This window comes from Perissodus microlepis, chromosome 16 (genome assembly GCF_051167445.1).
Source record: "Perissodus microlepis isolate ML-2025 ecotype Zambia chromosome 16, ASM5116744v1, whole genome shotgun sequence".
Lineage (NCBI taxonomy): Eukaryota > Metazoa > Chordata > Actinopteri > Cichliformes > Cichlidae > Perissodus > Perissodus microlepis.
The window spans coordinates 12,324,863-12,352,783 of record NC_140476.1 but is presented as its reverse complement, the minus strand read 5'-3'; the positions used below and the strand labels follow the sequence as shown (position 1 = coordinate 12,352,783).

At 38.1% G+C, this 27,921-nt stretch overlaps 1 protein-coding gene across 3 annotated transcripts in view; it reads left to right on the top strand.

Moving 5' to 3' along the window:
• The window catches only part of erbb4b (erb-b2 receptor tyrosine kinase 4b), a 305,024-nt gene that overhangs the window by 195,427 nt on the left and 81,676 nt on the right, over positions 1-27,921 (top strand). For 2 of the 3 annotated variants that reach the window (XM_084907997.1, XM_084907993.1), the window contains exons 5-13: positions 692-757; positions 7,740-7,858; positions 11,289-11,430; positions 12,226-12,339; positions 12,589-12,715; positions 13,781-13,854; positions 18,064-18,154; positions 19,641-19,840; positions 24,782-24,917. In XM_084907997.1, coding sequence (XP_084764123.1) covers positions 692-757; positions 7,740-7,858; positions 11,289-11,430; positions 12,226-12,339; positions 12,589-12,715; positions 13,781-13,854; positions 18,064-18,154; positions 19,641-19,840; positions 24,782-24,917 — 1,069 coding nt within the window. The remainder of the gene's footprint in view (positions 1-691; positions 758-7,739; positions 7,859-11,288; positions 11,431-12,225; positions 12,340-12,588; positions 12,716-13,780; positions 13,855-18,063; positions 18,155-19,640; positions 19,841-24,781; positions 24,918-27,921) is intronic. The other variant, XM_084907994.1, reaches the window with a different exon arrangement.

Genomic DNA, 27,921 nt, shown 5'->3' with positions numbered 1-27,921 from the left:
CATCATATTAATGAAATTAACTGCTGCATGCTACTTGCAGTACCTACAGTTCAATGATTACAATCATAATTGCAATGATGGCAATAACTTTAATTATTTGGTGCCTTTAAAGAGTTTTTGTATAAAGAGTTTACAAACTGCTCTGGCAGACAAGCAAAAGCAGGACTCAAACAGAAAAGAAGGACCAAGAGCCAAAAATAAAAAGAAGAACATTAGGACAAATTCCACAATTGTATCCCTACAAAATACCAATAAATACCAATAAAGGGATTTGAAGTCATTGAACATTAAAATCTAAAAGTCAATCCTAACATGTACAGGATTACACCCAGGAAGAAGTTGAGCTGTTGCATAACTCGGTAAGAAAAACACTATTGTGGTATAACAGAAGAATGACTTATTCCAAGTTTTAAAAAGGTTACAATTGCTCAGTGTGAGCAAACAGAATGCAGTTATGCATGCATATCCAAAGAAAAACATACAAATAGATATTAAGTGAATTCAAAGTTAAACCACATGATCCTCCATAGTTTTGTTCACTATGTGAGTTTGGTTTGCCTTTGGTTGAGTGCTTGAAGACAAACTCCAGCAGCAATTCTCTGGTCTGTTTTAAGGTTGAATGACACTGACAGTAGTTTGTGAAGTTGCAGTTTGAAATGCCAATAGTCTCTTTCCTTGAACCTCTGTGCAGGTCAAAAATGCCACCGTTCCTGCAATGGTCGTTGCTGGGGACCCAAAGAGGACCAGTGCCAAAGCTGTAAGTTAATTATTATTATCTGATTAGAACTTTGAGTTGTTAGAATCACCACTGAGTGACTTTTGCATGCATCAAAACTTTACTGATAACTGTTGTGGGTCAAAAATAAAATTTAGCATATCTTTAGCATACCGGGCAATGTACTTGGAACGAGATTCCAAGCTTTATTTAGTGGATATACCTTTGGATGTCATTTATGTATACATCCATGTGACTCCATCTAAGGTGATGTGGGTTTTTCCCAATAGTTTATTGGATTTTCATGAAAGAGTTTTTACTAATATGCAGTGTGTTACATGCCACTGTACTCTGTTCCACTGAACTGCCAATAATACATTCTGGTCATCCCATAATGAAACTCAGCTGGATATAAAGATAGTTTGTTTATAGTTATAAAATCAAGCTATTGCATATAAAATAATAAAAATAAATTCCATGTTCTTACTCTATTTTTATTTTGTGTGTGTATATGTGCGTGTATGTGAACAGTGTTATGAAGTGAGACTTGTTACTGCAGCATCTTTCAGTTTGAAAACAGGAAATGAAAGTGCCATTTTTGTAAATGACAAATCTCTTATTCTTGAATTAAAGTTGAGTCATCTGTTTGATTGGGCAAATTTCACTAAATCACAATATCAACTTTGAGACATTAGACACTAGGCCAAAAACAATTTTCCAAATAATCAAAAACTTTTATCTTTTTGCTCACTTGTTGATATTTTGCATTTATTTTGTTTGGTTTATACTAGTCATAAAAAGAAATGCAACTTTGTGTTAAAATATAGACTGTATTGACGAACACTGTAATATGTGTGTAGATAGATATATTAGCTGGGGACAACCATAACCATAATGTTATGTAGTTTCACAGGCAAAATTACAAAAATAGTTTAGGCAGCCTGTTTGATACATGGGTGACAAAGGGTTAAGTCTTTAGTTTAACCCAGGGGTCTCAAACTCCAATCCTCGAGGGCCGGTGTCCTGAAACTTTTCCATGTGTCCCTGTTGCAACACAAATTAATAAAATTAGTAGGTCATCAGCAAGAGTATAGAACTTGACTGCATGCTGGATTGGTAACTCCTAAGTAAATGTAAATGTTTGGAAAAATGTACTTCTAAAAGTACTTTTATTGCACCATGATCATTCACTGATGAACTGCTGTAACATGAATCAAATGGCTGAATTGTCACCGCAGCATGCAGTCAAGTTCTATAGAGTCTTGCTGATGACCTGCTAACTGTATTCAGGTGTGTTGCAACAGGGACACATGAAAAAGTTTCAGGACACCGGCCCTCAAGGACTGGAGTTCGAGACCCCTGGTTTAATCTATGAAAAATACCATAATATAAAGAAAATTTTCTGACAAACATAATATAATATTTTTAGACCATCAAGGTAATTCCTAAAGTGCAAAAACTTGGCATGTCTTTAGCATGGTGTGCAGTGTGTTCTTAAATAGAAAAAAACTTGAGGAAACTGGACAAGTGGAGGACAAAAGAAGCAGTAGGTCTAAAAAAGCAGATGAAAAGTATCAGAAAGTCATGTCCCAAGAAATATATTTAAAAAAAAAAAACAGCAAAGACCTCATAGAGGACCTGAGAGGAGAGGACCATCCAGCGCTTCAGTAGAACCATCTACTGTTCACCGAAGCTTCTTTAGAAATGGTCTAAGTGAAAGAATGGCTGTCAAGAAGCTAGTCCTAATCAAGAGAAACAGGGAAAAGGCAGAGGTATGCCACATTACACAAGAGCTGCACTGCAAATCAGTGGCAACAGGTGTTTATGGAAATAAGAGGCAGGATTGAGCACAGTAGTTTGTAAGCATATTACTCACAAACTAAGTGCAACTCCATGCTACCTCTGTGGAAATGGGACATGAGAATATCACCAATAAATTGGCATCTAAAATTATATTTGAATTACATAAAGTGAAGGTTTTCCTGCTTGTTGCCCCAAAGGGATGACATCAGATTTTTCTTTGGTTTTTTTTTTTTTTGCTGTTGAAAGTCATCATTTCTTTTGAGGAGACTGTAACACACATGATATTCTGGTATTTTAATGAACACAGCTCCACGCTGCAAAGGAATTTTAGCCTCAAAAATGTATAATCAACAGATCAGATCAAAATAATCAAAACAGGGATACTGTCATTCTGTCAAGCAGAAAGTTTGATGTGGCTTTGACTGGTATTAAATAGACGTCGTCACACGGATTTTATTAGTACTACTGGTTGGAAATTTTTTAAAAACAAAGTTTTAGCAGCAATTTAAAAATCAGACAAATCTTCTGTGTTAACTTTATTAAAGATCATTAATACAAAAATCCTAGATTCAAGGACAAAACACAACATCCTCTACATTCACTGATTAAATTACTTGCAGTCTACAAGAGGAAAAACATTTTACACAAGGCCGTTATGAGTGGTTGTTTCTTGTCTTCACCTATGAGGAAAGCTCTTATTTTAAACCGGATCATTAAAAGATAACAAAAGTTTCACTGTGATGCAAATGATGTGTGACAGCCCAACAGCAAGTAGTGAAACAGGAACAGCAACAATCCCTCTATTTTAACATTGCTCTACAGTTCTGAAAAATACAAAACAAGGTTTTTTAGAAAAAAATATTTGGAGAATGTTGTAAGAGAGGGTTCGTCACATATTTTCTGATGATGATTCCCCCACCTCAGGCATGGGGAGCGCTGTTTAGGTTGGGAACCGGTAATGATTGTAATGCTAATGATGGTTTTGGCTCTAATACCTGTCAGGAAAAGCAATTCTTAATTGTATACAACATGTTTCTGACAAGGCATAGCCTCATCTGGATGTGATGCAAGCAGTCACCCATCTGTGCATGGACTGCACAAGTGTTTAGATCTGCTGTTGAGGAATTGCTCTCCATTCCTGGATGAGTGCAGCCTGCAGCTGTGTAATGCTCATTGGTGGTGGCTGCATTTGAAGAAATATTGGGTTTAAATGCTGGCCAAGGAAGTGTCTGGATATGCTCCTGATCCAGAAAGGCCTTCACTACCCTGGCAGTGTGAAGGTTGGCTTTGTCCTGCTGAAACAGCCACAGGGCTGGGATCCTGCTGCAAGAATTGCACAAATGCATGTTGGAGTATTTCATTTTTACTCTATCCAGTCAAATGTTGACCAATTCGACCAATAGGCAGATCAGAAATCATTGTCTCATGGACATGAAAGGCTGCAGCAACAGCTAAGTCATGCATGCCAGCATCCAGCATCTGGTCTCATTCAAATTTAGTCAGTAGCAGCACGGCAGCACTGACGACAATGTTGTGCATATTCTGATGCTTCAGAATGCAATTAACTTAACGAGTTCTGAGGTGTTCGGTAAACATTGGCTAGAGAGAGAGATTGGCTAATGCAACATGCTTATGCCTACACAAGTAAACATCAAATAAGGCCATTTTTTAACAATAAAATTAATCAAAATTTTTTTTATTTTTACTAATACTAAAGAATTCTTTTGTTACAACTGCATTGTTTTCCAGCGTGGTTCAGAGTAACTGTGCTTAAATTAATTAGGTGTCATAAAATGGTCATTTTTAAGGCTGCACTTTTGTTAATGGTTAGCTCTACGAGCCCTCTTCACAGCCCTCCTCACAGTCCACAGTGTTTAACACATACTAACATCCACAGGAAGACTTCTTATTTAGTATATTTTTGACCTATAGCAAACTGTATGTACACATTTAGTTTTAGTCAGAAACAAAATTATGTATTCACATGGACACATGCTCACATTTCTTTCCCCATTACATACCTCTTTACCTCTCACATTCCTTTTTTTTTATTGTACCACCCTTCATCAAGTTCTTCCTCTTTGTCCATCACTTCGTACTTAGACCACTTCATCTATGCCTTCCAACCCTGGCATGTCACATCTTATTTGTTCTGTGGTTGTGATCTCGTTAAGATAATGAGGAATGAACTGTTTGACCAGAACCTGTAAACAACACGTCACAGAGCAGGCCCAGATAAGCCCTGGCCCCATCTATCTGCCTTGTTTCAGCTGTGATCGCGCCATCTCTCTATCCTCATCCATTTATTTGTGGATGCCATGATTCATCTTTTATTTTACTTGCTTTCAAAAAAGAAAAGCTTTTTTTCTTGCACTGGAATGCTTTTAATTATGACGTTTAATTATGAAGAACCAAATACACCGAGGAAGTAAATTACAATTCAAAACCACTCTCTTTACTGAGTCTCTCACATAAAAAACTGGATCTCTGTCAGCAGTTTTTTTTCCATAGAAGTACATGTTATGTTCTATAAAAGGATACAGGATAAAGTACTCACACCTGCTCTAAACGAAACAGCAATTTTTATTAGTTGTACCACTGGCTGCAGAGATCGCAACTGACAAGTTCTGTGGTCCTTGATAATAACATCAGATGACATCAGACCCTTTGAACTGGGTGGTGATTGTGGTATAATATATATATATATATATATATATATATATATGTGTGTGTGTGTGTGTGTATGTATGTGTGTGTGTGTGTGTGTGTGCACTGCGTGAAATGCAAAGAGGAAGTTTTGCTCCATCTTTCCCATGTTAAATTGCATCAAAATAAACTTCTGGACCTTCTAAACACACAAAATAGAAACACTGTGAGACTACAAGTGGTGAATATCTCAGATCTATCAGCTCATAGATAAAAAAAAAAAAGAAGCGTATCTATTCACAAACATCCCATGATGAAGGTGTTTATTCATTTCAGTTTATTCATCATAGCCTTATCACTACATCTAGTTAATGAGGCATTTTTGAAATGCAAATAATTTCAAAAATACGGCATTAACAAGGGTATTAATTAGCAAATAAAGACTTATACTTGTCAAATTAAGCACACTATTTATCATTGATATGTTTTCCCTTTGCTTTAAGAAGTCATTTCACTTTCAACAATGGAAATCACTGTAACTGATATGCAATTGAATTGACCTCCTGTGTCAAACTGCTACCTTTTAACTGTAAACTTTTGAGCCATTGCACTGTAAGGCAAACATTTGATCTATAGACATTCATGCCCTATTTAAATAAAGTTACACTTAAGAATAAATTGAAAAATTAACTGAATATTTTGTCTCAGAAAAAGACAGGTGTTGAGAACCAGATGTGCCCAATAATAATAATAATAATAATAATAATAATAATAATAATAATAATAATAACAATAAATTCACAGGGGAACTCAGAGGCATTGGTTCCTGTGAGTGATGTCTGTAATTTGATTTGTTTTGTTTTTTGTCTTTAGTTATTCTTAACCTCCTAAGACCCGAACTCTTCCACGGCATTTTTAATTTCTCATTGATATTTGGTCACATTGGGGCCCGATTTTTTTTTTTTACCTTATTTTTGTTTTTAATAAAAATAAGAGCCACATATGAGGATATTCATTTAAAATTGTGATAGAACAGTAGCAGTATAATGTCCTCATAAGTGGATATCAGGCCCTTGTAGAGCAAAATTCAGTATTTTGGTCTAAATAACCCAAAATGTGATGTCCACATATGTGGACGCCAGGTCCTAGGAGGTTAAAGTGGATTTTTAAAGCCAAATCAACAAACATAATTGTGTCCGTCTCTGGCGATGTGGCTTGGCCATTTGTTTGACAAAGTGTCTTTTGAATAAAGCAGACCATATTAATGCAGGCCAGGCACTGTTAATTGAATGCTACTGATGGTAAATCAGTAGCATTCCACTCAGTAGCATGAGTGTGTGTGTCTGTGTGTCCATGTTTGTTTGGCGACTTGTCCATAGCTTTTATCTATCATGGTGATGGTGTCCTGTCAACACAAGGCTGCAGGGAAACATAACACAGATCAAAAAAACAATGGCCCTGCTCAAAACAAAAATAAGCACCACCAATAGATGTGTAATGGTGTACAATAGTAGCCTTACGTTCCCCAGTAATATTTACTGTTGCAATTTACTTTCTTAGTTTCAGTTCTGACCAGTTCGCTTTAACCTTTATCACCAAATATATTCTTAAAATTACATTGAATTTTATTCTTATTACAAGCTTTTGTTGTTTGTGTTCAGTTAACGCTGGCTCCACGTCGTCAAGCATCTTTCACCTCATACAACCAAAAGCCATAGCTGTCACTAATTACCAACATGACTGAGTATAAAAAGAACAGAGAGCCTCAGTCATTTAGAAGTAAAAGTAAATATGATAACAACAGAATTACGCAAATAGTTTAATTTGTAATTACAGTACATCCATTTATCCAAACCACTATGTATAATATCTTTTTTTAACCCACCCCAATACTTTATCTTGTGCCAACTTTACTGGTTCATCCATAACTGCTTAGTTATGTATTCCTGCTCTATAATGAAAGTCCCACTGCTGACACTTAAGCTATGTCAATTACCAGCTGTCTTTACCTGTGAAATAGCAGGGTCCTATGTACATTTATATATGGCTGTCAAGAAGAAAGGCACACAGACATACGGCCGCCCATATGATTGCAAAGGGCATGTAAGGAAAAGGTGGACAGATGTTCACTTTGGTAGTACATTCAGATAAGAATCGCTATGTCTTTGTCACACTGAGCCAGACAGCATGATTGAAGATAGCTAGTAGGTGGTAAAAAAAACTTCTGCTTCAGCTGAACTCACCAGACACAGACACATGTAAACATGTGTATGCATACATTTTACAAAACAATAGATGGTAGGTAGGTTAGTATAGTATATATAACTTCCAGAGCAGATGATGAAGTTGAACCAAATTACCCCCCCACCTCTCAAAGGTTTTACAGTGACAACTTTCCAGTGACTGGGCTTTAATTTTTTTATCTTCACCTGCCATTTGAACTGGCTAGACAGACACATTCTAAGACTGTGTTGTGTTTACGTTTTATATATGTATGCATAAAGTACGTGTATTATATATACATTTTATCCTTTGTTTGTGTCTCTCTCTTTTTAACATGCCTGTAACTTCAAAGTAACTAAGACAGTGTGTGCGGAGCAGTGTGACGGCCGTTGCTTTGGTCCCTTTGTTAGTGACTGCTGCCACCGTGAGTGTGCAGGTGGCTGTTATGGCCCAAAGGACACAGACTGCTTTGTAAGTGAACACACACACACATACACACACTTTACATCATTACGGTGTGACAAAAGAGGTTAAAGTGATCATTTTCCTGGTGATATTACCATGTCAATATGGTTACGCAGATAACATTTTGTGTTAACACTTTGTTTTACGTTTCTCTTCTTCTTCTTTTTTTTGGTTTCTTAAGTCTGACACATTTTACTTGTGACTTTTTCCTTCCTTCAATTTCAGGTACCTCTTAAAATGGATTTCACTCAGTTTTTAAATGCCACTTGTATGGCAAATATCATTTGATGACATTTAATTCTCTTTTCTTCCTGACATGAGTGTCATTGTTAAATATAGACTTCACCGGGAACTCTTCATTCTGACTTTTTGCCATGTGCTTTATCACTTTTATCTGTGCTCGTTTGCATGTTAAACTTGTTTCTGAGGCTGTGAGTCCGTGGCTAATCGAGCTCTTCTTCCTGGCTTTGGAAAAGCAAGTTCTGTATCATAATTTTTTATTCTTCTGTTCTCTTCACAATCATCATAAAATTGAGAAAATGGCAAAGCAAATTCTTGATTGAATCCTGGCAAATTCAAAGTCTTCAGACACAAGAATTTATTTCTATATTATTATCATAGATAACATTAAATGTGTACAAGTATATGTTTTTTAGGGTCTGTAATCACATATAGAATAAGTACATGTCTTAGTACAGGGATATTCAATTAAAATTTAAGGAGGTCCAGTCAGAGAAAATTTCCTCAAGCAAACATCCAGAAAATCAAGTTCCACATGCATTATAATTACGTAGCCTAACAGTTGTACCAGTGTGTGCATATAGTCAACCTCTGGGTGTAAAGTAAAACAAAGTATAATTAAATTCATCAGTATTTCAATCATATTTGTTATTAATTTTTACAATGGACTGGCAGGTACTGCAATAACAAAATAATAATGAAGTCGAGGTGAAAAGCATTTCAGTGTGTGTTAACACATTGCTAAATAGGAAAGACATCAGTAATGAGCTTAGAGAAGCAATTGTTGCTGCCCAATCTGGAAACGGACAACTCCATCAGCCTACAGTGACAAAAATTGTTCATTCAAGTAGGAAACACTTAAGAAAGTCGTTCATCTTCCCAAGGTCAAATACTCAGAGAAACTACCAAAAGTCCAAGAGTTACATCTCAGACTCTACAGGCCTCAGTTAGCATGTTACATGTTAAAGTTCCCATTGCTACGGGCCATTCAGTCCTTATACGAACGTTGCAAGAGCTTGGTCCGCATAGCCGGCAATAAGTCGGACTCGTTCCTGGTGGGTGATGGGCTCTGCCAGGGCTGCCCTTTGTCACCGATTCTGTTCATAATTTTTATGGACAGAATTTCTAGGTGTAGCCAAGTGGCGGAAGGCTTTCACTTCGGTGGTCTCGGGATCTCATCTCTGCTTTTCGCAGATGATGTGGTCCTGTTGGCTTCATCAGGTGATGGGCTCCAGCTCGCCTTGGAACAGTTCGCAGCCGAGTGTGAAGCAGTGGGAATGAGAATCAGCACCTCCAAAACTGAGGCTATGGTCCTCGGCCGGAAAAGGGTGGAGTGCCCACTTCGGGTCAGGGATGAGTTCCTGCCCCAAGTGGAGGAGTTTAAGTATCTCAGGGTCTTGTTCACGAGTGATGGGAGAAGGGATTGGGAGACAGACAGATTGGTGCAGCGACTGCAGTGATGCGGACACTGTACCGGTCTGTTGTTGTGAAGAGAGAGCTGAGTGTACAAGTGAAGCTCTCAATTTACCGGTTGATCTACGCCCCTACCCTCACCTATGGTCACGAGCTGTGGGTAGTGACCGAAAAAAACGAGATCGCGAATACAAGCGGCGGAAATGGGTTTCCTCCGAAGGGTGGCTGGCCTCTCCCTTAGACATAGGGTGAGAAGTTCGGCCATTCGGGAGGGGCTCAGAGTAGAGCCGTTGCTCCTCCACATCGAAATGAGCCAGCTGAGGTGGTTCAGGCATCTGACAAGGATGCCCCCCTGGGCGCCTCCTGGGTGAGGTTTTCCGGGCATTTCCCACCGGGTGGAGGCCCCGGGGCAGACCCAGGACACGCTGGAGAGATTATATCTCTCGGCTGGCCTGGGAACACCTTGGCGTTCCCCCGGATAAGCTGGAGGAGGTGGCTGGGGAGACGGAGGACTGGGCTTCTCTGCTTGGGCTGCTGCCCCCGTGACCCGGCCCTTTCTCTGCTAAGCGGAAGAAAATGGATGGATGTTAAAGTTCATGACAGTACAATTACATAACTAAAAATGACTAAACAAGTATAGGTTGTTTGGAAAGATGCCAGGAGAAAGCCTTTTCTCTTTAAAAAGAACAATGCGTATAGCTTGGGCGGGCAAATTTGTATCTTAACAAACCACAAGACTTTTGGTCATTTCGGGACACACAAGATTAAAGTTGCAATAGTGACACATTTGCGACCGTGGCTCAGGGGGTTGGGAAGCGCATCTGTAACCGGAAGGTCGCCGGTTCAATCCCCGGGCTCTCTGTCCTGGTCGTTGTGTCCTTGGGCAAGACACTTTACCCTACCGCCTACTGGTGATGGCCAGAGGGGCCGATGGCGCGATATGGCAGCCTCGCTTCTGTCAGTCTGCCCCAGGGCAGCTGTGGCTACAACCTCCACCAGTGTGTGAATGCGAGAGTGAATGAATAGTGGCATTGTAAAGCGCTTTGGGTGCCTTGAAAAGCGCTATATAAATCCAATCCATTATTATTATTATTGCCAAATACAAAACACAGGATGTTGTAAACACCCCATACCAACTATTAAACACGTTGGTAGACGGTGAGGATTCAGGTTTGTTTTGTAGCCATAGAATCTGGCCACTTTGGAGTTATTAGGTTAACCTGAACTCTTCTGTATTGTTAAGTCATATGTCAAGTTGTCTGCGTCGTGGCTACAGCTTAGTCCAAATTGGGTCGTACAACAAGACTGTGATGGGAAGTACAGCAAATCTAAAAATTAATAGTTGGAAAAGAAAACGATCAAGGTATTCCAATGGCCCAGTCAAAGTCCAGAGCTCAACCAGACTAAAATTCTGTAGTTTAACTTTTTTATATTAAAAAAGAATCAAGCAAAATACGATTTCTGTATCTACTTTTTTCCACTCCAGCTTGATTTTTCTTAGTAAAATTAAACTGATTGTAATATCATTGGGTGCATGCTGATAGTCTCCATCTCCACCTTTCAGTAATATCACTACTGGACACTGAAAGGAAATTGCAATACAAACCTGGGGTCAGGCTGGCAGCAGTTATGAATAAACGTGAAACCAAATTTTGGCCACACAATCAAAAGTAACCTAATCTGTGACTGTGTACGGATCATGTAAATATACTACTACCACTACAAGTACTAGTACTATTACTACAACTACTACTGCTAATAATACTTATGTGGATGTTTGCAGGCCTGCACCAACTTTAATGACAGTGGGGCATGTGTGACCCAGTGCCCTCAGCCATTTGTCTACAACCCTACCACCTTCCAGCTGGAGCATAACCCTAGGGCAAAGTACACCTATGGAGCTTTCTGCGTCAAGAAGTGTCCACGTAAGTCTGACCACCTGGACGAACACGAACAAACATACATCCACACACAGACAAACACACCCCCACACACAAACATGGATACTCCACATACATGCATACTGCTTTAAACATTAATCTTAAGTCATAACCTCTACATAGCTACACTTTAAGTACTAATTTAATGGGACAGTTTCAGTTTACTGTGGATAATTACACCTGCATCCATGTGCAATCCATCAGGTGATTTCCTTGGTCTTCGAGACCCACAAGCAGAAGGAATGGACAGTAGCAATGCCTGTTATGTTCTTTATAACCCTCATTTGCATTGGACTGGAAGATAAATGCAGCTGCTTCTTGAATTGCATTTACTCCTTAGGTTTCTCATAACTTTCTCATTACTGCTGGTAGATCATTTTTAGGGCAAATACTAGCAACATAAATATAGCTTGTCTCTTTCCTATTTTAGGAAAGAGACACATATAAAATATGTGTGTGTGAGCGTGACTATGAGGCATTGTTACTTTTAAACAGACACAGGATAGAGAATAATATAAACATTTAACTGTTTACTGTTATGAAAGTATGTTGCTTTTTTTTTTCTTTTGGTAGTTTTTCACATAAATCCTATGCAAAATAAGTAAATAAATAACCAAATAAATAAATAAAAATAATGGTGAGGCAAAGTCACTTTCAAAGTCACTTTCAGCACTTTTTTATGTGATTGCCTACACTCCACTGCCACTTATTGTTCTGTATGTTCCAGTGTGACAAACAGCAGCCATCTGTATTTGACATTTACAATGAATTGTTTTCCAGATAACTTTGTGGTAGACCACAGCTCCTGTGTGAGAGCATGCCCCAGTAACAAGATGGAGGTGGAGGAGAATCGCATTAAGATGTGCATCCCTTGTACTGACATCTGCCCAAAAGGTAAAATTCAAACATATAGTTGCAGCAGATAGTTACTGAATGTTTTTCTCCATCGATTTAGCTATTTTATTATTAACACTATATAGTTGTATGTATGCACTGTTGTCGGTTTATTTTGGCAAATGCAGGATAAGTACATGTTGTCCTGATTGCATCAAACCCTTAATCTACCTCGTATTTTGCATGTTTGCACCATTGAATTAATTGATGCAATTTTTTGTCTTCATGGTTTCACTGTGTTTCTTTCAGCATGTGATGGAATAGGCACAGCAAGCCTACAGACTGCTCAGACAGTGGACTCCAACAACATTGACAAGTTTGTCAACTGCACCAAAATCAATGGCAACCTGGTGTTCCTCATTACTGGAATCAAAGGGTGAGAGCTGAGAAGATTCAGCTTATCAGAATGACTGAAGACAGTGTGGGAGAAAAAAAATCTGCCTAAATATAAAATGGCTTTTCCCATTCCATTCAGCCTTTCTGTATTCAGCTGAGCGAGCACTGAGCATTCACAGTGGATTGTTGAAAAAGAGCCCACAGGTAGTGCACACCTCACTGAAGTTGGAAGTAACTAAAAGTAAAAATCGCAGCTGCAAATCCACCGTGACCATTTTAGCCTTCAACTAGACTAAGTGTGCACCTGTTGGTCTCATAGCATAGATGGTGTGTTTAATTTGGGTCACCTGGCATACAGATTGGGGGATTGATTCAATTATTAATTAAGATAGATGATACTCTTCAGCTAACACACAAGTGAACATCCATGATGGACACATTTAGAGCATGTGTGCTTAACAGATGTTAGTTTAGAGTGGCTAAGTGTGACCTCTGTGCAAAGATCTCTCCGGGGCTGTGGCAGCTTCTCCACCGCTGTACCTGCTGACTGCTTCCTTCCTTTTATTCTCCATTCTCAGTCTCCTTTATTGAGTTGTTCTCTCAATAATCAGAAACTTTGTTTTTGACTCAAAATTGCAATTTGAAATAAAACTGATTATAATACTTGTGAAAATATGGTATTTTAAATACCATCGAGCTATTAACAGTGTGATACAGATTGAATCAAACTGTTAATTGGATGGATTAATCTGAATAATGTTAGTGGTTAGTTATGTCTGCATGGATATACAGTACTATTTGTTTGCATTCATTCATATGTATTTAATATAGTTCACTTAAAATATCCCAATCAGGTATTCTCAGTACACATACATGATTTACCTCTTCAGCTGGTAAATGTAGCAAACTTTTCTTACCTGTAAGTAAGAAAATTTCCTGTAAGTATCGCATTTTTGTTGTACATGTACAATGACAATAAAGGACTATTTTATTCTATTCTAAGTAGGAATATCCTTTACCCATACAGATGGAAATACTAAAACACATTCTTTTTTTCTTTTACTTGATTTGTTTTTGTCATTCTGATCTCTCTTTTTATTCACAGGGATGTCTATCATAAAATTGAAGCATTGGACCCGGAAAAACTCAACGTGTTCCGCACCGTTCGGGAAATTACAGGTAAGTGTATAAGTTGCACTGCATTGGTCTTATACGCATATGTATTTAAAGAAAGAACACGTTTACTCTTACTGTCATCTCTTTTCTTGAACAGGAAAGTTCCACATCAATGCTTATAAATACTTGCATGTATCAGCATATGTGTATTTCTTCAAGTCCTCCCCTCCTCTTGAGAATGTCCAAACCAAGGACAGGCCTTGCAGAATAAGATGAATATCATATGAGTCTTTCAGTCTCCTCTTTCTCTCTACTGCTTCTCCCTCAGGGAGTCCCTAGCCTTGAGTCCCACAGCCCCAGCTCTCCCTTCACACACCATGAAGAAAAGAGCCAGAACATGCGGTGCACATCGTTAATCCCCCAGCTCTCCATGCCACCTCCACTTTTTAGCTGTGTGTACACTGTCATCCTTCCAGCCCCAACATTTGACAATGCCATCAGAAGAACACATCATATCTCTGATGTCATATTTTCAAAAGCAATAGAAAAATATTCTCGTAAAATATCAGTGCTGCTATTTAGCCATGAATGACAAAAGCAGATGTCTTATTAAACAGTGCATCCATTTCATCTGAACACCACTTATTTATTTAGGATTACATCAGTTATATTATTTTAAAAGAAAAAAAATTGTGAAGTATCTAAAATGTATCTTGGATACTTTACTTTCTACATAACCTGTAGCAGTTATAATAATAAATATTGTTATACCTAATGGCAGTTACTCTTAAAAGCTAATATGGGGGGTAATAAATATACACAATCAAGTGCCAACATACATGTAGTAGTAATAGCAGTTTTCCTACTTGTTCACAATCCAAATCATGTTTTTGAGCTGTGACCACCATCTGTCTATATAATCTAAATGTGATAAACCACTCTGATAGAAAAAGAGTTGTATTGTTGCAGTTCAAAAGCAAACTTAAAAGGAAAGATTTAGAAATGAAATGACTAATAACTGCTGCAGACAAAATAGCATTTTTATTATTGCGCTTTCCTTAATGGAAACTGACAACTGATGTCAGTTACAACTAATATTTAAGCCTGCTCAAAGGGGAAAAGGGAAGGATTATAGTGAGTTAGGAAAGCAAGTTAAACTAGCGCAGCTGTTTTTCATTTGATAGAGTGAATTGTCCATTAACACCATTGGGGCCATTTTGATACCCGCTCCTCGACATGCTGAAGTGTCTTCAGGCAAGACGCTGAACCCAGTTGATTGAAACCTTTGCATCTGAACTCTTTGTATCTGCTAAGGTATATAAATCTCTGTATAAGTCCAGTTGTTTACTCGTTAAACTGACTTAGATATATTCCGAAACTTGACTTCGAAGTCATTTTGTTTTCTTGCTTTTCCTCTCTGATGGTTAGTGATGACAGTTTGAAAGCAGGTGATGGAGCATAAACCAGCGGCCATGTGGTCAGACACGTGTGTCATCTCAGCTTGTCATTTCTCTGAGCCGGCAGAAGAACGTGACTTTTTACAAAAGCAGGCAACCTGCATCCATGACCCCAAGGTCATAGCTAGCGTTGCTCTGGCTTTCAAATGAGCTCTGTAGGAGGACAGCTTTCATCATCCACACCAGCACACGCATCTTTCTGTCTCAAATCAAATTCTGATCCATTGTTTTTTTGTCCTTTCGGTGGCTTCTTACCAGGTCAGGATTTACCCAAGGTGTGGGTGTAGCTAGCACGATTCAGCATAAGTGGGTTTCTCGGTGTTGTGACTCAGAATGTAATCACTACAACTTAAGCGCTCTTAACCTTTGCTTATGAGCTCATGGCCTTCTTGTCCAAGTGGTTCCACATTTTAATTCACTATGCACATTGGTGTGCTGCTGATGTGGCTCCCAGCAGAGCATACACTCCTGATAAGTGATCTTTCCATGTGCATGAAAATTCACATGAAAACACAAAAAAATACAAGCGCTAGCATAATGTTGCACACAAAATTTTTGTTGACTCGCTTTTTGGCTAGTGAGGTTCCACAATCTGTCTGAAAGGATCAGGCCTACACTTTTCCCCTATGAAGGGCCTCATGGACAGCCCCTATGTGATTGTTGATAGTGATGCAAATGCACATTAAGGCATCTAGCACAACTTAGAAACAAATTAGCTACAAAGACTTAAATTGGTTCAGTTATAGGTATTTCAGTTATTATTAATGCCAATCAGCAACAACAGTTACCTCAAGGAAGTTGAACCTCTGAATTGATAACTTGCTGTAATCTATTCTCATCGCTCTTCACTGGAAGACCTATTATGAAGTTTGCCTGAAGTGTAAATGTGAAGTGTGTAGAGACCTGCAGGATATTTAATGTGTATATAGTTAGATTGTTCCAAAAATGCATTGTGACCATTTACTCTGCACAGACTTTAGGAAGCATGTACAATACAATACTGGTGTATTTTTACATATGATACACAAACTATATAGACTTAGACCTTTTATTGTCATTGTACAGTTGCTTGCACAATGAAATTATGTAACAATTTCTATGTAACAATTTATATACATATACAGACTGCATCACATGTCTTTGTTGCTGTATTCGTATGTAGCAGGGCACTGAACAGTCATTCTAGCTACCTTTCCAGTCACCTTTAGAATTGTACTATTTTTTTGTAGCTTAGCAGCTCAGTGCTCACCATGTTTATTAGCATTATTGTCTCTTTTACTACACCGTGAAAGTTACTATTACTTGACAGTACAATAACACAATTGCGGTAACCTACTCTTTCTAGAGTGTCTCTCTGCTTGGACAAAGACTGTTTATTTATTTATTTTAACCTTTCTTATCAACAATCTTCACCCACTTTCTGATGATAGCAAATACAGATAGCAAACGTTCGCTGCTATCACATCCCTACATTGGAACAGACAGGAAAGATTTCAACAGGCAGTAGACTGCTATTGTGAGTAGAGAACACCCAAAGCCCTCTGAAATAGCACCGTGCCAGAACAGTGAGGTGCCTCAGCACTGCAGGTTTTGTCATTAAGACAATTAGTGTTGACAAGTACAGCGCTAACGATTCTATAGAACTGCTGCCTCTGGGCTAAGAGGCACTCACAGCATCATAAACTGCACATCATGAGAATCAAGATGGACAAATATCAAAAGTGCAATTACCTTTTACAAACCGCCATTCCCCAGCAATATATTTGACATTCTGTACGAATACCTCATAATGGTTTATATAATGGAATAAATTCCTCTTTTATCCTAATGACTGCCATTAAGATGCTCTCATTAAAGATTCACTTTTAAAAAAAGAAAAGGGCTATATGTGTAAATGACATAAAATGTTAAAATGTTTTTCCATTTTGGGAAGTTGCATCTTTTTGGATGCAACTGCAATAAAAAATCATGCATGATTCCTCACCTGTTTTGGACATTTCCCAACCAAGCATTTGTAATAAGCATGTATTGAGACCCTGTCATTACTCAGACTGGATGCACTTTGTCTTTTGTCATCAAGCCAAGCGTGGCATTGTGTTGCCACAAGCTCTACTTACCTTTCTCTGCCATTCCTCCCTTCCCGGACCAACAAAATTATGCATCCTGTGGGAAGAACTCACACTGTCTAGCATAATAGAGTCTGATACTGTTTATTGACTGGAGTATTGCATGTTTAGCTTTTAAAACATGCCATTATATTTGTCTAGACTTTCCTTCCACCTCCTTCTCCTCCCCTCTTACCTCTGCTCTTCTACCCACTGTGGATTTTTCTTTGGTCTCGTAGCCTCTGTTGTTTGTCCTCTGGTGTTGGCTTGGGGATTGTAGTCCCCTACTGTTTTTTCTAATAAATATTTCATATTTCTGAATCTATTATTAAAAATCCTAAATGAGCCATGGCCATTTTCTCAGCTTTTGATTTTATCTCCTAAATTATTTAACAGCAGACAGGGAAATAAAGGAAATGCAAAAATATTGATAAGTCAGACTTGTTATAGCTGGCACCAAACTCCTCTGTGGCATTGCTGTGCCAGACATTTATCTGGCTTAGAAGTGCTTGGCTGATTTCAGATGAGACTCAGGTGGTGCAGTTGCATTGTTGTGTTTCTGGAATGTTGCTAATTCTAGAGAGAGGCCGGTTCTCTCTGCTCATTTTCTTCTTGTCACTGTGGAAATGGACAGTATGATAGACAGGTGATTCTGGTCTGTCAGTACTCATGTGGATTTATAACCTATGTTCATCCGTGTCTTCATTTAGGTTTTCTAAACATTCAGTCATGGCCTGACAACATGACAGACTTGGGTGTTTTCTCCAACCTGGCTACCATTGGGGGAAGAGCATTGTACAGGTACCTGAGTGCATAATAGCTTCACAAATGATTTTTCTTTTTCTTTCTTTCTTTTGTATTTTGTTTTTTGATTGTTGGGAATAGTTTATACCAAGTTGTTTCACAAATGTCTCAAGAGCTCAGTACTTCTAAATCAATGGCAAGCAGGAAAATTAGTGGTTTTAGATTTATTTTTAGCTAATTGTAGCGAACAATCTCTGAAGCCACAGCTCACTGGAAAACTGAAATGAAGGAATGAAAGGAGCCGATAACAGTAATTTCAGAGTATTTCATGTGCTGTGTTTTTATTATCATTACTTCTTATAATTTATTTCTATTCTCTTTTTTATGCACTTTGAGTTAAGTTTGATTATTTCCTGTTCTATACAAATAAAGTTTATTATTATCAGTAGACTCATTTCTATTCCTTTTTGCTATTGGTATGGAGGGGCTGTACACATATTGTATGTATATGAACACATAGATAATATTTACACTACACAGCTTATCTCACAGATGTAAATTCGCATGCATTGTTGCAAACTGCTGTGGTTTAAAGAAGATGGGAAAGACGAGGTTACAGTCACAATCAAACGTCTCTACCTCTGGTTATATATTTAAACCATTTTAATGCAAACTGAAAGTGGATCCGGTTTTGTTGGATAGCCTTATCTGGATAAGTGCTATGCATGTTAATGTGTGAAGTGTAATTTTTTTTGTTACTGCTGAAGAATGCTGTACTTAAAACATGACTTTCTAAAGACAGCTTAATTATTTAACCTAAATTATAGCACTTAATTATTCATCATTTAGATTTTTTTTTTCTTAATTTGGAAAACATGCAGTAAAAATGTAGCGGGATTTGGATGTAATCAAAGCGAGTGTCTGCTGATAAAGTGTAGACTGTGAGATTCAGTGTGTTTTTGTGTGTGTGTGTCCCTAGGCGTGCGTGTGAGAGTGTGTGCATGTGCACTGCACCTGCCTGCAGATGGAAACAGCAGGCTGCAGTACAAATTATAGCCTGCCACCCACCCCTGCCCCGTGCTTGATCCTGCATACTCTCTGTCTATCTGATGGTTCTGACACCCACTGGCATCCTGTCATTTTTAAACCATGCAAGTGGGACATATCAGGATAGCTGGGGGTAGGAAGAAAAAAGAGAGAGAGCCTAGCAAACAGAATGATTAAAACACATGTTCTAAATTGCATTGTTGCAACATAGGACAATGTGATCTCATAAAAACACAGTGTATTCTTCTTGAAATTATGATTCAGTGATAGAATTAATGTTGACTAATGAGATCACAGTTGAGATGACTGGTAGACCGCTATGATGTTTAAACAGCATTTCTACCAAGCCTGTGAAATGATTCCATCTTCTCTCTTCCCTTTCTTTTCCTCTTTTGTCCCTGCGCCACATCATTTCTTCTCCTCCTGCTCCTCTGACCTTCTTTCCTTTGCTGTCGGCTCCGTCTTCCTCTCACCTCCACCTATTCTTACCTCTCAGTGGGATCTCTCTGCTGGTGTTGAAGCAGCCGGGGATCACATCACTTCAGCTTCAGTCTCTGAGAGAGATCAGTGCTGGGAATGTCCACATTGCAGAGAACAGCCAGCTTTGCTACTATAACACCGTCAATTGGACACGACTGTTCCGTACTACAAACCAAAAGGTTCTTATTCGCAACAACCGAAGTCCACAGGAATGCTGTAAGTTGATGCCACAATCATTCTAAACATCTAAATATTAAATATTTGGTCAACTTTGCACTAAAAAAATGACCATATCTCATGAGTTGCTCTACCAAAACAAAAATAAATGATCAAAAATGATCAAAAACCTTCACCTTGCTTTGCATGTTATCAGAGGCTATTTAGATTGTATATGTACTTCTAAAGAGCTATAACAGCAAAAGAAGAAAATAGTCATCTGAACAGAAATAAAACAGAAATAAAACTTCTGCAGATTTTCAACAATGCCATTCTTGGCATATACTCGAAAGATGGCGCGGCCACGTCCAGACGCCTTCCTGACCGCTCCGCTCCGACTATCCACTTTTCTTGTTTTTTACTTATTTTTTGCTCTGGTTTAGGCCACATTTCACTGTGTGTTATACTTGTATAACTGTGCATGTGACAAATAAAGAACCTTGAACCCTATTTACTTTTTCTTTTTTTACCAATCTAATGAATTTGATGTACTGCAATATATTTTACCACTGTTCTATAGGTCCCTCTTCCACTTACAACACAACTCAAAGCGCATTGACGCTTTTAAAGAAAACTTTAAGTTTAAGTTTTTAGTTCTTTGCCCACATCAACACCTTTCTACCAAGTTTCATGGTAGTTGGTTTGCTCTTTTTGTCACCTCATAGTATTTGTGGAAAAAAAAGCTACAGAAAATATACCAGTTGCTATATTGTATTGCACTGTATGATACAATTATTTAGTTGCAAATTTGCTAAATATCCTTTTAAAAAACTAAAAAAGGTAAATTATGTTTGTATGTCCACAAAAAATAAGTAGCAAACCTGTCCAGTCATAGTTTAATGACTTATGTTAAAACATTATATATGTATGCATTTGTATATTGAAGAGTTAGTGAAATCTACCACAAGAGCAGATCTTTGTGCTGCAGCTTTTGAACAGCTATGAAAACAAAGACATTGTATGAAAATTATGTTTTAACCTCTGATTCTGGATATCCTCTGGTAGCAGGACATATTTGAGTCATTATAATGTGCTAAATGACCTCTGTGTTGTACAACCGTGATACATTTGCATATTTTAGCTGTTAATTTAACACTCACTGTCTAGCCTCAGGCACCATCAAGAGTACGCTTTTTTTTTTTCCTCAAACATGTTCATATTTAAAACAGGTTGTACACTAAAGAAAGGAACGAATCTACTCAACATTTCTTGTAGTATAGATTTAAAAGAAGTTTGAATTGTCGAACTAACAAGAAACCAACAGACAAAATTCTGCTTTCTAAGTTATCACCCAGCCTTCATAACAAAGGCATTTGTTTTAAAGGAGCTATTGTAGTGGCCATTCATAGTAAGGTTTTGAGGCTTGTCTGTCTTATGAATGGTACCCATTATCTCACTAGCTTCTGAAGGACACTAAAAACAACAATTCAATAATTAAACGAATTAACATCAGGGTCATTCCGAGAGTGCAAGGTTTAGAAAAATGAAATTAGGCAAATAACTGATGTGGTGAGATAAAGATTGCATTTCTAAAAATGGAAGAGCTTTATTATATCACTGCCACAAGTGTTAAGACATTATTCATTTATGTATAATGTTCATTAATGAGCCAGTATTTGCATTATTGAGTTGGCCCCTTTTCACTGTTCATGTGCTCCTTTCCCCTTGGCACTTCCTTACTGTTGAACACACACACACACACACACACAGATACACACACACACACACACACACACACACACACACACACACGCACACACACACTTTAGAGTCTTTGAAGACTTTGGGTTAGTTTCAAGAGTCACATACTTGACATGGTTCTGCATGTGTGCATCAGAGTGCGCGTGTTTGTGTGTCTAAAGTTGACTGAGCCTCATGGGGCTAGAAAAGGGCAGCTATCACACTGTTACAGTGCAGCAAAGAGTATTCTTGTGAATATGCATGCGGTTGTAGCGATTTAAGTAGTTGCTGAAACCTGAAACTAAGACATCTAGTTTTAATAGTAGTTGGAATAGAGATTTAGTGTTATAAAGTGTACTAGCATGTAAAACAAGTAATACATTCATGTTATATGGTATTAAAACAGTTATGATGGCTTTTTAAACATCATTTTTCTTTGAATTTGTTTACTTTTTACATATTACATTTTGGCATAGCCTAAACAGATATCAATAATAACCCAGGATTGTATGGAAATGTAATATATATATATATTTATATAGAAGCAAATGGGACAGTTTTCAGTTAATATTTTTCAGACTGTATTAATTATTTTATACATATTTAGCATCAAAAGTTTATCTCACCTCATTGTGACACAGTTAAATGAAATATCCCTGGTTTGTTTCTGCACTATTTTACATTCGCGTACAGTAAAGAAAGAAAACAGCAAAGCAGAAATGTTGTGGTTCTTGTGTAAATATGATTTTCATTGTGCTCACTGAATTTGCATATTTTATAATACTTTAAGAGACTGTCAGTAGCACCAGCGCTTTTTATGCAAGTCAAAATACTGTGAAAGGGGCACACATATGAATCAGTGTAATTTTCCCTACAGCTCTGATTTTCTCACAGCAAAATTTGGATAAAAAGCTGCAAGAAATACTCCCACTGATGGAAACAAATGTACTCTGATGATGTTAGAAATGTAGTTACTTCACTGAGAGAAGTCACTGGTTGCCATTGTAATAATGCTCTGTTAACAAAATGTAAAATAGTACAATTACAGATCCGTTTGGTTTCCTCAGTGGAACACATACATGTTGTTTGAGAAAATAGTCAACACAGAGTCTCTCATATTGGCTCATTATTTAATTACACTATTAACTAAACAGTAAATGGCCTTTAAACAAGGTGCATTTTTTAAAATACAGAACTATTTTTTTCACCTATGTCGCATGTGAAAAGGATCCCTTCTCCGGCTCCCCCTCTACTCTCTTTAGCCTTTTCACAGACTGCCCCTGAAATGTTAATACAGAAAAGAGAGGTCCCCAAAACTGGAGGCACTAATTCCAGTCTAGTTCCAGCTAAATCTCTCCCCTCAGTCGTGCTAATCAGCACTGTTCAGGGACAGGTTTTTTAATCTTTATTTATTTCTTCTGATGTTTTCTTTCTTTTTCTTTCTTTCTTTTCTCTGCCCTTATAATAATTGTAATCATAGCCTGAACTTTTGTCTTCCTTCAGTCTCAAAAACGCTCCTTCCAGGGCTTTTGTTAGTCAGCCATGTCAGAAACATCTGAAGTTAAGATATGCTTTTGATCTTGTTGTATAGTTAAAAAGCCATGCAACCACCACTTCCCCTTGTTTATATCTTGCAACAATCATTCTTCCTTTTCCTCATTTATTTCTGCCTGGTCAGTATACCTATGAGGCTAGAAGCATGAAAGAAGGGGTTTTGTCTCTTGCGAAAGACTTTCATCCGCTTTTCTTTATGTATCTGCATCTTTTTGTCTGAATTTTTAAGCATTTGGAATAAAGCTGTGGCTATGACACTGGGGCATAGTCACTGGCTTGCATGTAGCCAGGTTCCCAAAAACAGCAGGGGACCATTTTATAACCATGTTCTGTAACCACTGGCTATCGAGAAAAGAAGAGAAGAGAAAGAGAAAACCTACAAGGGGGGAAATCACGTCAGATGCAGGCGGGATGATAAAAGTTCACAGTGTATCTGTAGCGCCGTCACCGCGTTACTTCAACACTCATTTTGTCACTGTAATGTTCTGAAATGTAGCAACCTCTGTACAGCTGAGTGCTAGAGGGGGACAAGAGAGAGACAGAAAGAGATAAGAGATCCAGGCCATTATAGAGCAGATGTAATGGCCTGAGTCAGTCGGTGCTATATGAAAAACATTGAGGCAGAAACACAGAACAGATTGTTCGCTACGAATAAAATGAGAGAAAGGGGCATTTTCTGAGTGCAGCAAAGTATATCAGACTTACAAGTTTAACATTTATATCTTTGTATCACAGGTGGCTTTTAGTATTGCTTTACATGGCTATCCAAACAACACTTGTTTGTGCTGTAAATGTCACGCTAAGCACTTGTGGACTGAAACCAGATACTGTTGCTAAGAAAAACAACTTCATAATATGCAGTCATAGTATTCAGGAGCTGTATATTTGATTGCCTTTTCAAATTGAAAGGCTTAAATCCTTAAAATGACTTTTTCTTTAATTATTTGTAAGGTTTTGTTAACTCGACTAGTCTGGCATCTGCATGTGCTTCCTGTATCTCACTCTTCATTGTTTGCACAGCAATTTTACAATGAAGCAACCCAGCCTTCTACTTTTCTAATTGCACCATATCAGTCAGTACTGTAGACACACTGAGCATGCAGGCCATTTATATTAATAGAGAACATATAGTATACACTAAAAACGAAGTGCCAACAAAGTCCTCTGATGAATTGAGTTAATTAATGTGATGTTTTTAAAAAGTTTCTGGGATACATGAGAGCGTTTTTGTGGGAGGAACTAGGTCGTCTTTTAGTTCATCCAGGAGGATAATTATTCTGTCACTCTGTAGTGTACAGCGTATTGTTTGACATTTTCTTGTTTACCGCTTTATCCCAGAGCACGTGTTTCAAACGCACACCTTTTTCCTGTGTCTTGCTGCAATTACTCTTGCCATTGTTTAGGAAAGAAGTCCCCAGAAGAAGAAGAAGGAAAAAAAGCTAGCTTTTATAGGCCAAGAAAATGAACATCTGCTCTGTGGAGGCGGAGAAATTTAATGCAAAAATAAGCCTTCGCAAATTGCAAGCGCCTTAGTAAATCTAGTTCTGTGTCTTTTCATAAATAATAGGATTATTTGGCTAATTTTATACCCAGCTAATTTGGGGGAATTTAGGGTTTATTCATTGCGTCTGACACTGAGTCATCAAAGCTCAGCTGCATGCTACATGAGTATAATCCTTTGCCTTCTTTGTTTATATGTGTATTAAGCAGCCAAGGAGCACATGGTGTGTGACCCACTGTGTTCAGATGCTGGATGTTGGGGTCCCGGCCCAGACCAATGCCTGTCCTGCCGATATTTCAGTCGTGGACGAACGTGTGTAGAATCCTGCAATCTCTATGAGGGGTGAGTCCTGAATATGCATGCACATATATATTCAGATATAGTGCTGATAAGAAGATGGAGGTGGATGGATGGTTTGTGGCTGAGTTTAATTGTTGCTACTGGACTGACTCAGAGAAAGCAGATGTGGCATTGTTCGTATATATAGAAGTATATATGTTGTCCTCGAATACCTGCTTGAGAGTCTGATTAAAAACAACAACAACAACAACAACACTAAACAGAAAAACAAACAAACAGCTCATGTAGATAAAATAAATATTCCGCTTTTTTATTATAACAAATAACAGTAAAGCGGACAAAATCAGAACAAACAAGTTACATTGTTACAGCTAAGCCAGCATCGGCATGACAACACTGATAAAAAAGTCTTTTATAATCAGTGACACTTGTGACAAAACACGGTTTGTATGCTTCACCCTTAGACTTTGCTTGATCAGGATGTGTTTACCACCAAAGTTTACTTAATTTTGTTAAGGTGCCAAACACATCTTTCTGCTGTTGTAGTCTATAAAAGTCCCCACAAATGCTTAGTTAATGATTACTCTTCAGCTTCTTGACAGTAAAATGGGCTAGAACACCACAGAAACACAGTCACTCTCTGGGAATTTTCATAAGTTAGGCAAAAAGAACAGCAGCAATAGCCCTTTTTATTCTTAAGTGTGTTCGCGCCCCTAAGAGCCATAACTCTCTTAGATTGTGCCAAAACAGCCACGCTGTATGGTAAATGGGTCATATAAGTGCCACATCAAAATGTTGATCTAACATCAGAATGCTCTCATGAGTGTCATGTACGGTCCTTTACTCATACAGTTGTAGCAACAGATAATGATTGTCATGTCACCAACTTGAGGCTTTTGACGTGACGGGCATCTGTGTGGCAAAATGTAGCTACTTAAAAAAGTAAAGGAAATATATTACCCTGTTACTGCCAAGAGGGAATTTATTTAACTTGAACATATTTATGAACAAAATAAAACATGCTCACAACAACTAGGTGAGAAAAATTTGTTTCGTTTTGTTCACTGCCCTCTGAGGTGTCTTTTATTTTCTTGGTTCATTATCTTCCAAGAAAAGCTTTTAAAGATGGCTCCAAACTCGCAGATTAAAAAGCATGACAAGCAGTTTATTTTGTATTTTATCAGTTCTTAAAGAAAAACAAAGTTTTTTTTCAATAGATTTTTGTCCAGATTATATTTCTGAGCAAGAGAATATAATTGCATGTTCCAGGGATAGTTTATTACCTTATTCAACAGGAGGCCAGTCAGTAGGCACACGTGACATCTGGTGGCAAAATCATCTGAGAATATAGCTCGGCTATAATGGTACTGAAGTCAGCAATGGCAGGAGCATGCTGCATGCCTCTAAATATACGATTAATCAAATGCATCAGCAACTACCGAAGGATCTTATAAGTACTATGAATAAATGCAGTTTTAATTTGACTTATTGATTTTTTATGCTTTTTTTCATTAGTCTTATTTAATGAAATACATTGTGACATATAAAACATTTTGTGACATTAAAACAGTCCTCTATTTTTAAGACCTGCTACACCATCTGCTCATCAAAACTTCACCTGAACAGCCCGTGGCGCTTTCATTTTCGAGTTAAGCAGTACTGTTCTGTTTACTGGGGATGATATTAAGAGCCAGGGGGTGAAAAGAACAATTTAAAATGTGGTGCTAATTTTTAGTTTAAAAGGCACCCCTGCAGAGTGTCATAACAATAGAGGTCCCCTGACTTTAAAAGAATATATCTTGATGCTATCTACCTCCTAATGAAAGATCTGCTCCCCCAGGGAGTTTTATTAATGAAATTTTAGATGTTTTTACCCTGCAGAACAGCTGGGATGATGCTTTTAAGTTCTGTCCCAACTTGATCAGAAAAGTTTGGTGGCCACATTGGAGAGGACAGAGGAGGACGAGGAGGTGTTGCTCGGGCAGGGGGGCTAGGCGTGTCACTGCGTGTCACAGTCACTGCTTGCGCACGGGGCCACGCCCTGCCTACCTGTCCACCTGCACGTCAGCTACACCATCAGCGTCACCCACACCGGCACATTCACCAAACCCAATAATTCTGTGAATGCAGTCCAAACCCTTTGCCATATCCGCACAAGCACAGCGCTTTCCATAGTTCCAGTATTTTATGTTAACACTGGATGCCCTTTTATTTTTATCTGAACAGCATGTATCAGTCCAATCAAATGGCCTTTTGTGGTTTAAGTGCATGTTGTAGCAATTTTCTTGGGTTGTTGTGGCTCAGGAGACAGAGCGGGTCATCTACCGATCGGTTCAATCACCGCTCCAGCTACAGCATCCTTGGGCCAGATACTGTTTTGCTCCTGATGCATTCATCGGAGTTGTTAGATAGCAATCACTTATACATAGAAAAAAGTGCTTGTATGAATTTGTGTGTGAACGGGTGAATGAGATGTGTTAAATAAACACTATGAGTGCTGAAGAAGAGTAGAAAAACGATATATAAGAATCAGTCAATTTACCATTTACCAGATATGATCATTGTGAGGTTCAAGCGATTTCTTAGAGTTTCTACAAAATGTAAATAAACTAAAATCAATTTAAACAAGAACACTATTTATTTTCATTCACTTGAAGTGTATTGCTTTTTCTTTCCCTATAACAAACAGAAAATAAAAGGAATACAGCAAATACAGGAAAACATATCATACCAGAACATTATGCAATGCCCTATAAACCGTAAGTATCCATGATATCTTCCAGCTACATTTCAGCCTTTATTATCCCAAACAGCATGCGCTCAGACAAAAGCTTACCTTCCTTGCCTCTTGGAAGGTTTTATGAAGGCCGATGAAGCATAATTAATAGTAATATGATTTCGTTCCCACTGGGTTAGCAAAATGTTTTTCTATAGCCAAGAACATTCTGTGTTTCCTCACTGGCCAAAAAAAGTACCCCAATTTAATTTTCTTCTCCTGTAGTGATGAAGGCAAAGTGCCAACTTAGTAGCAGTTTGGTCAAATTTA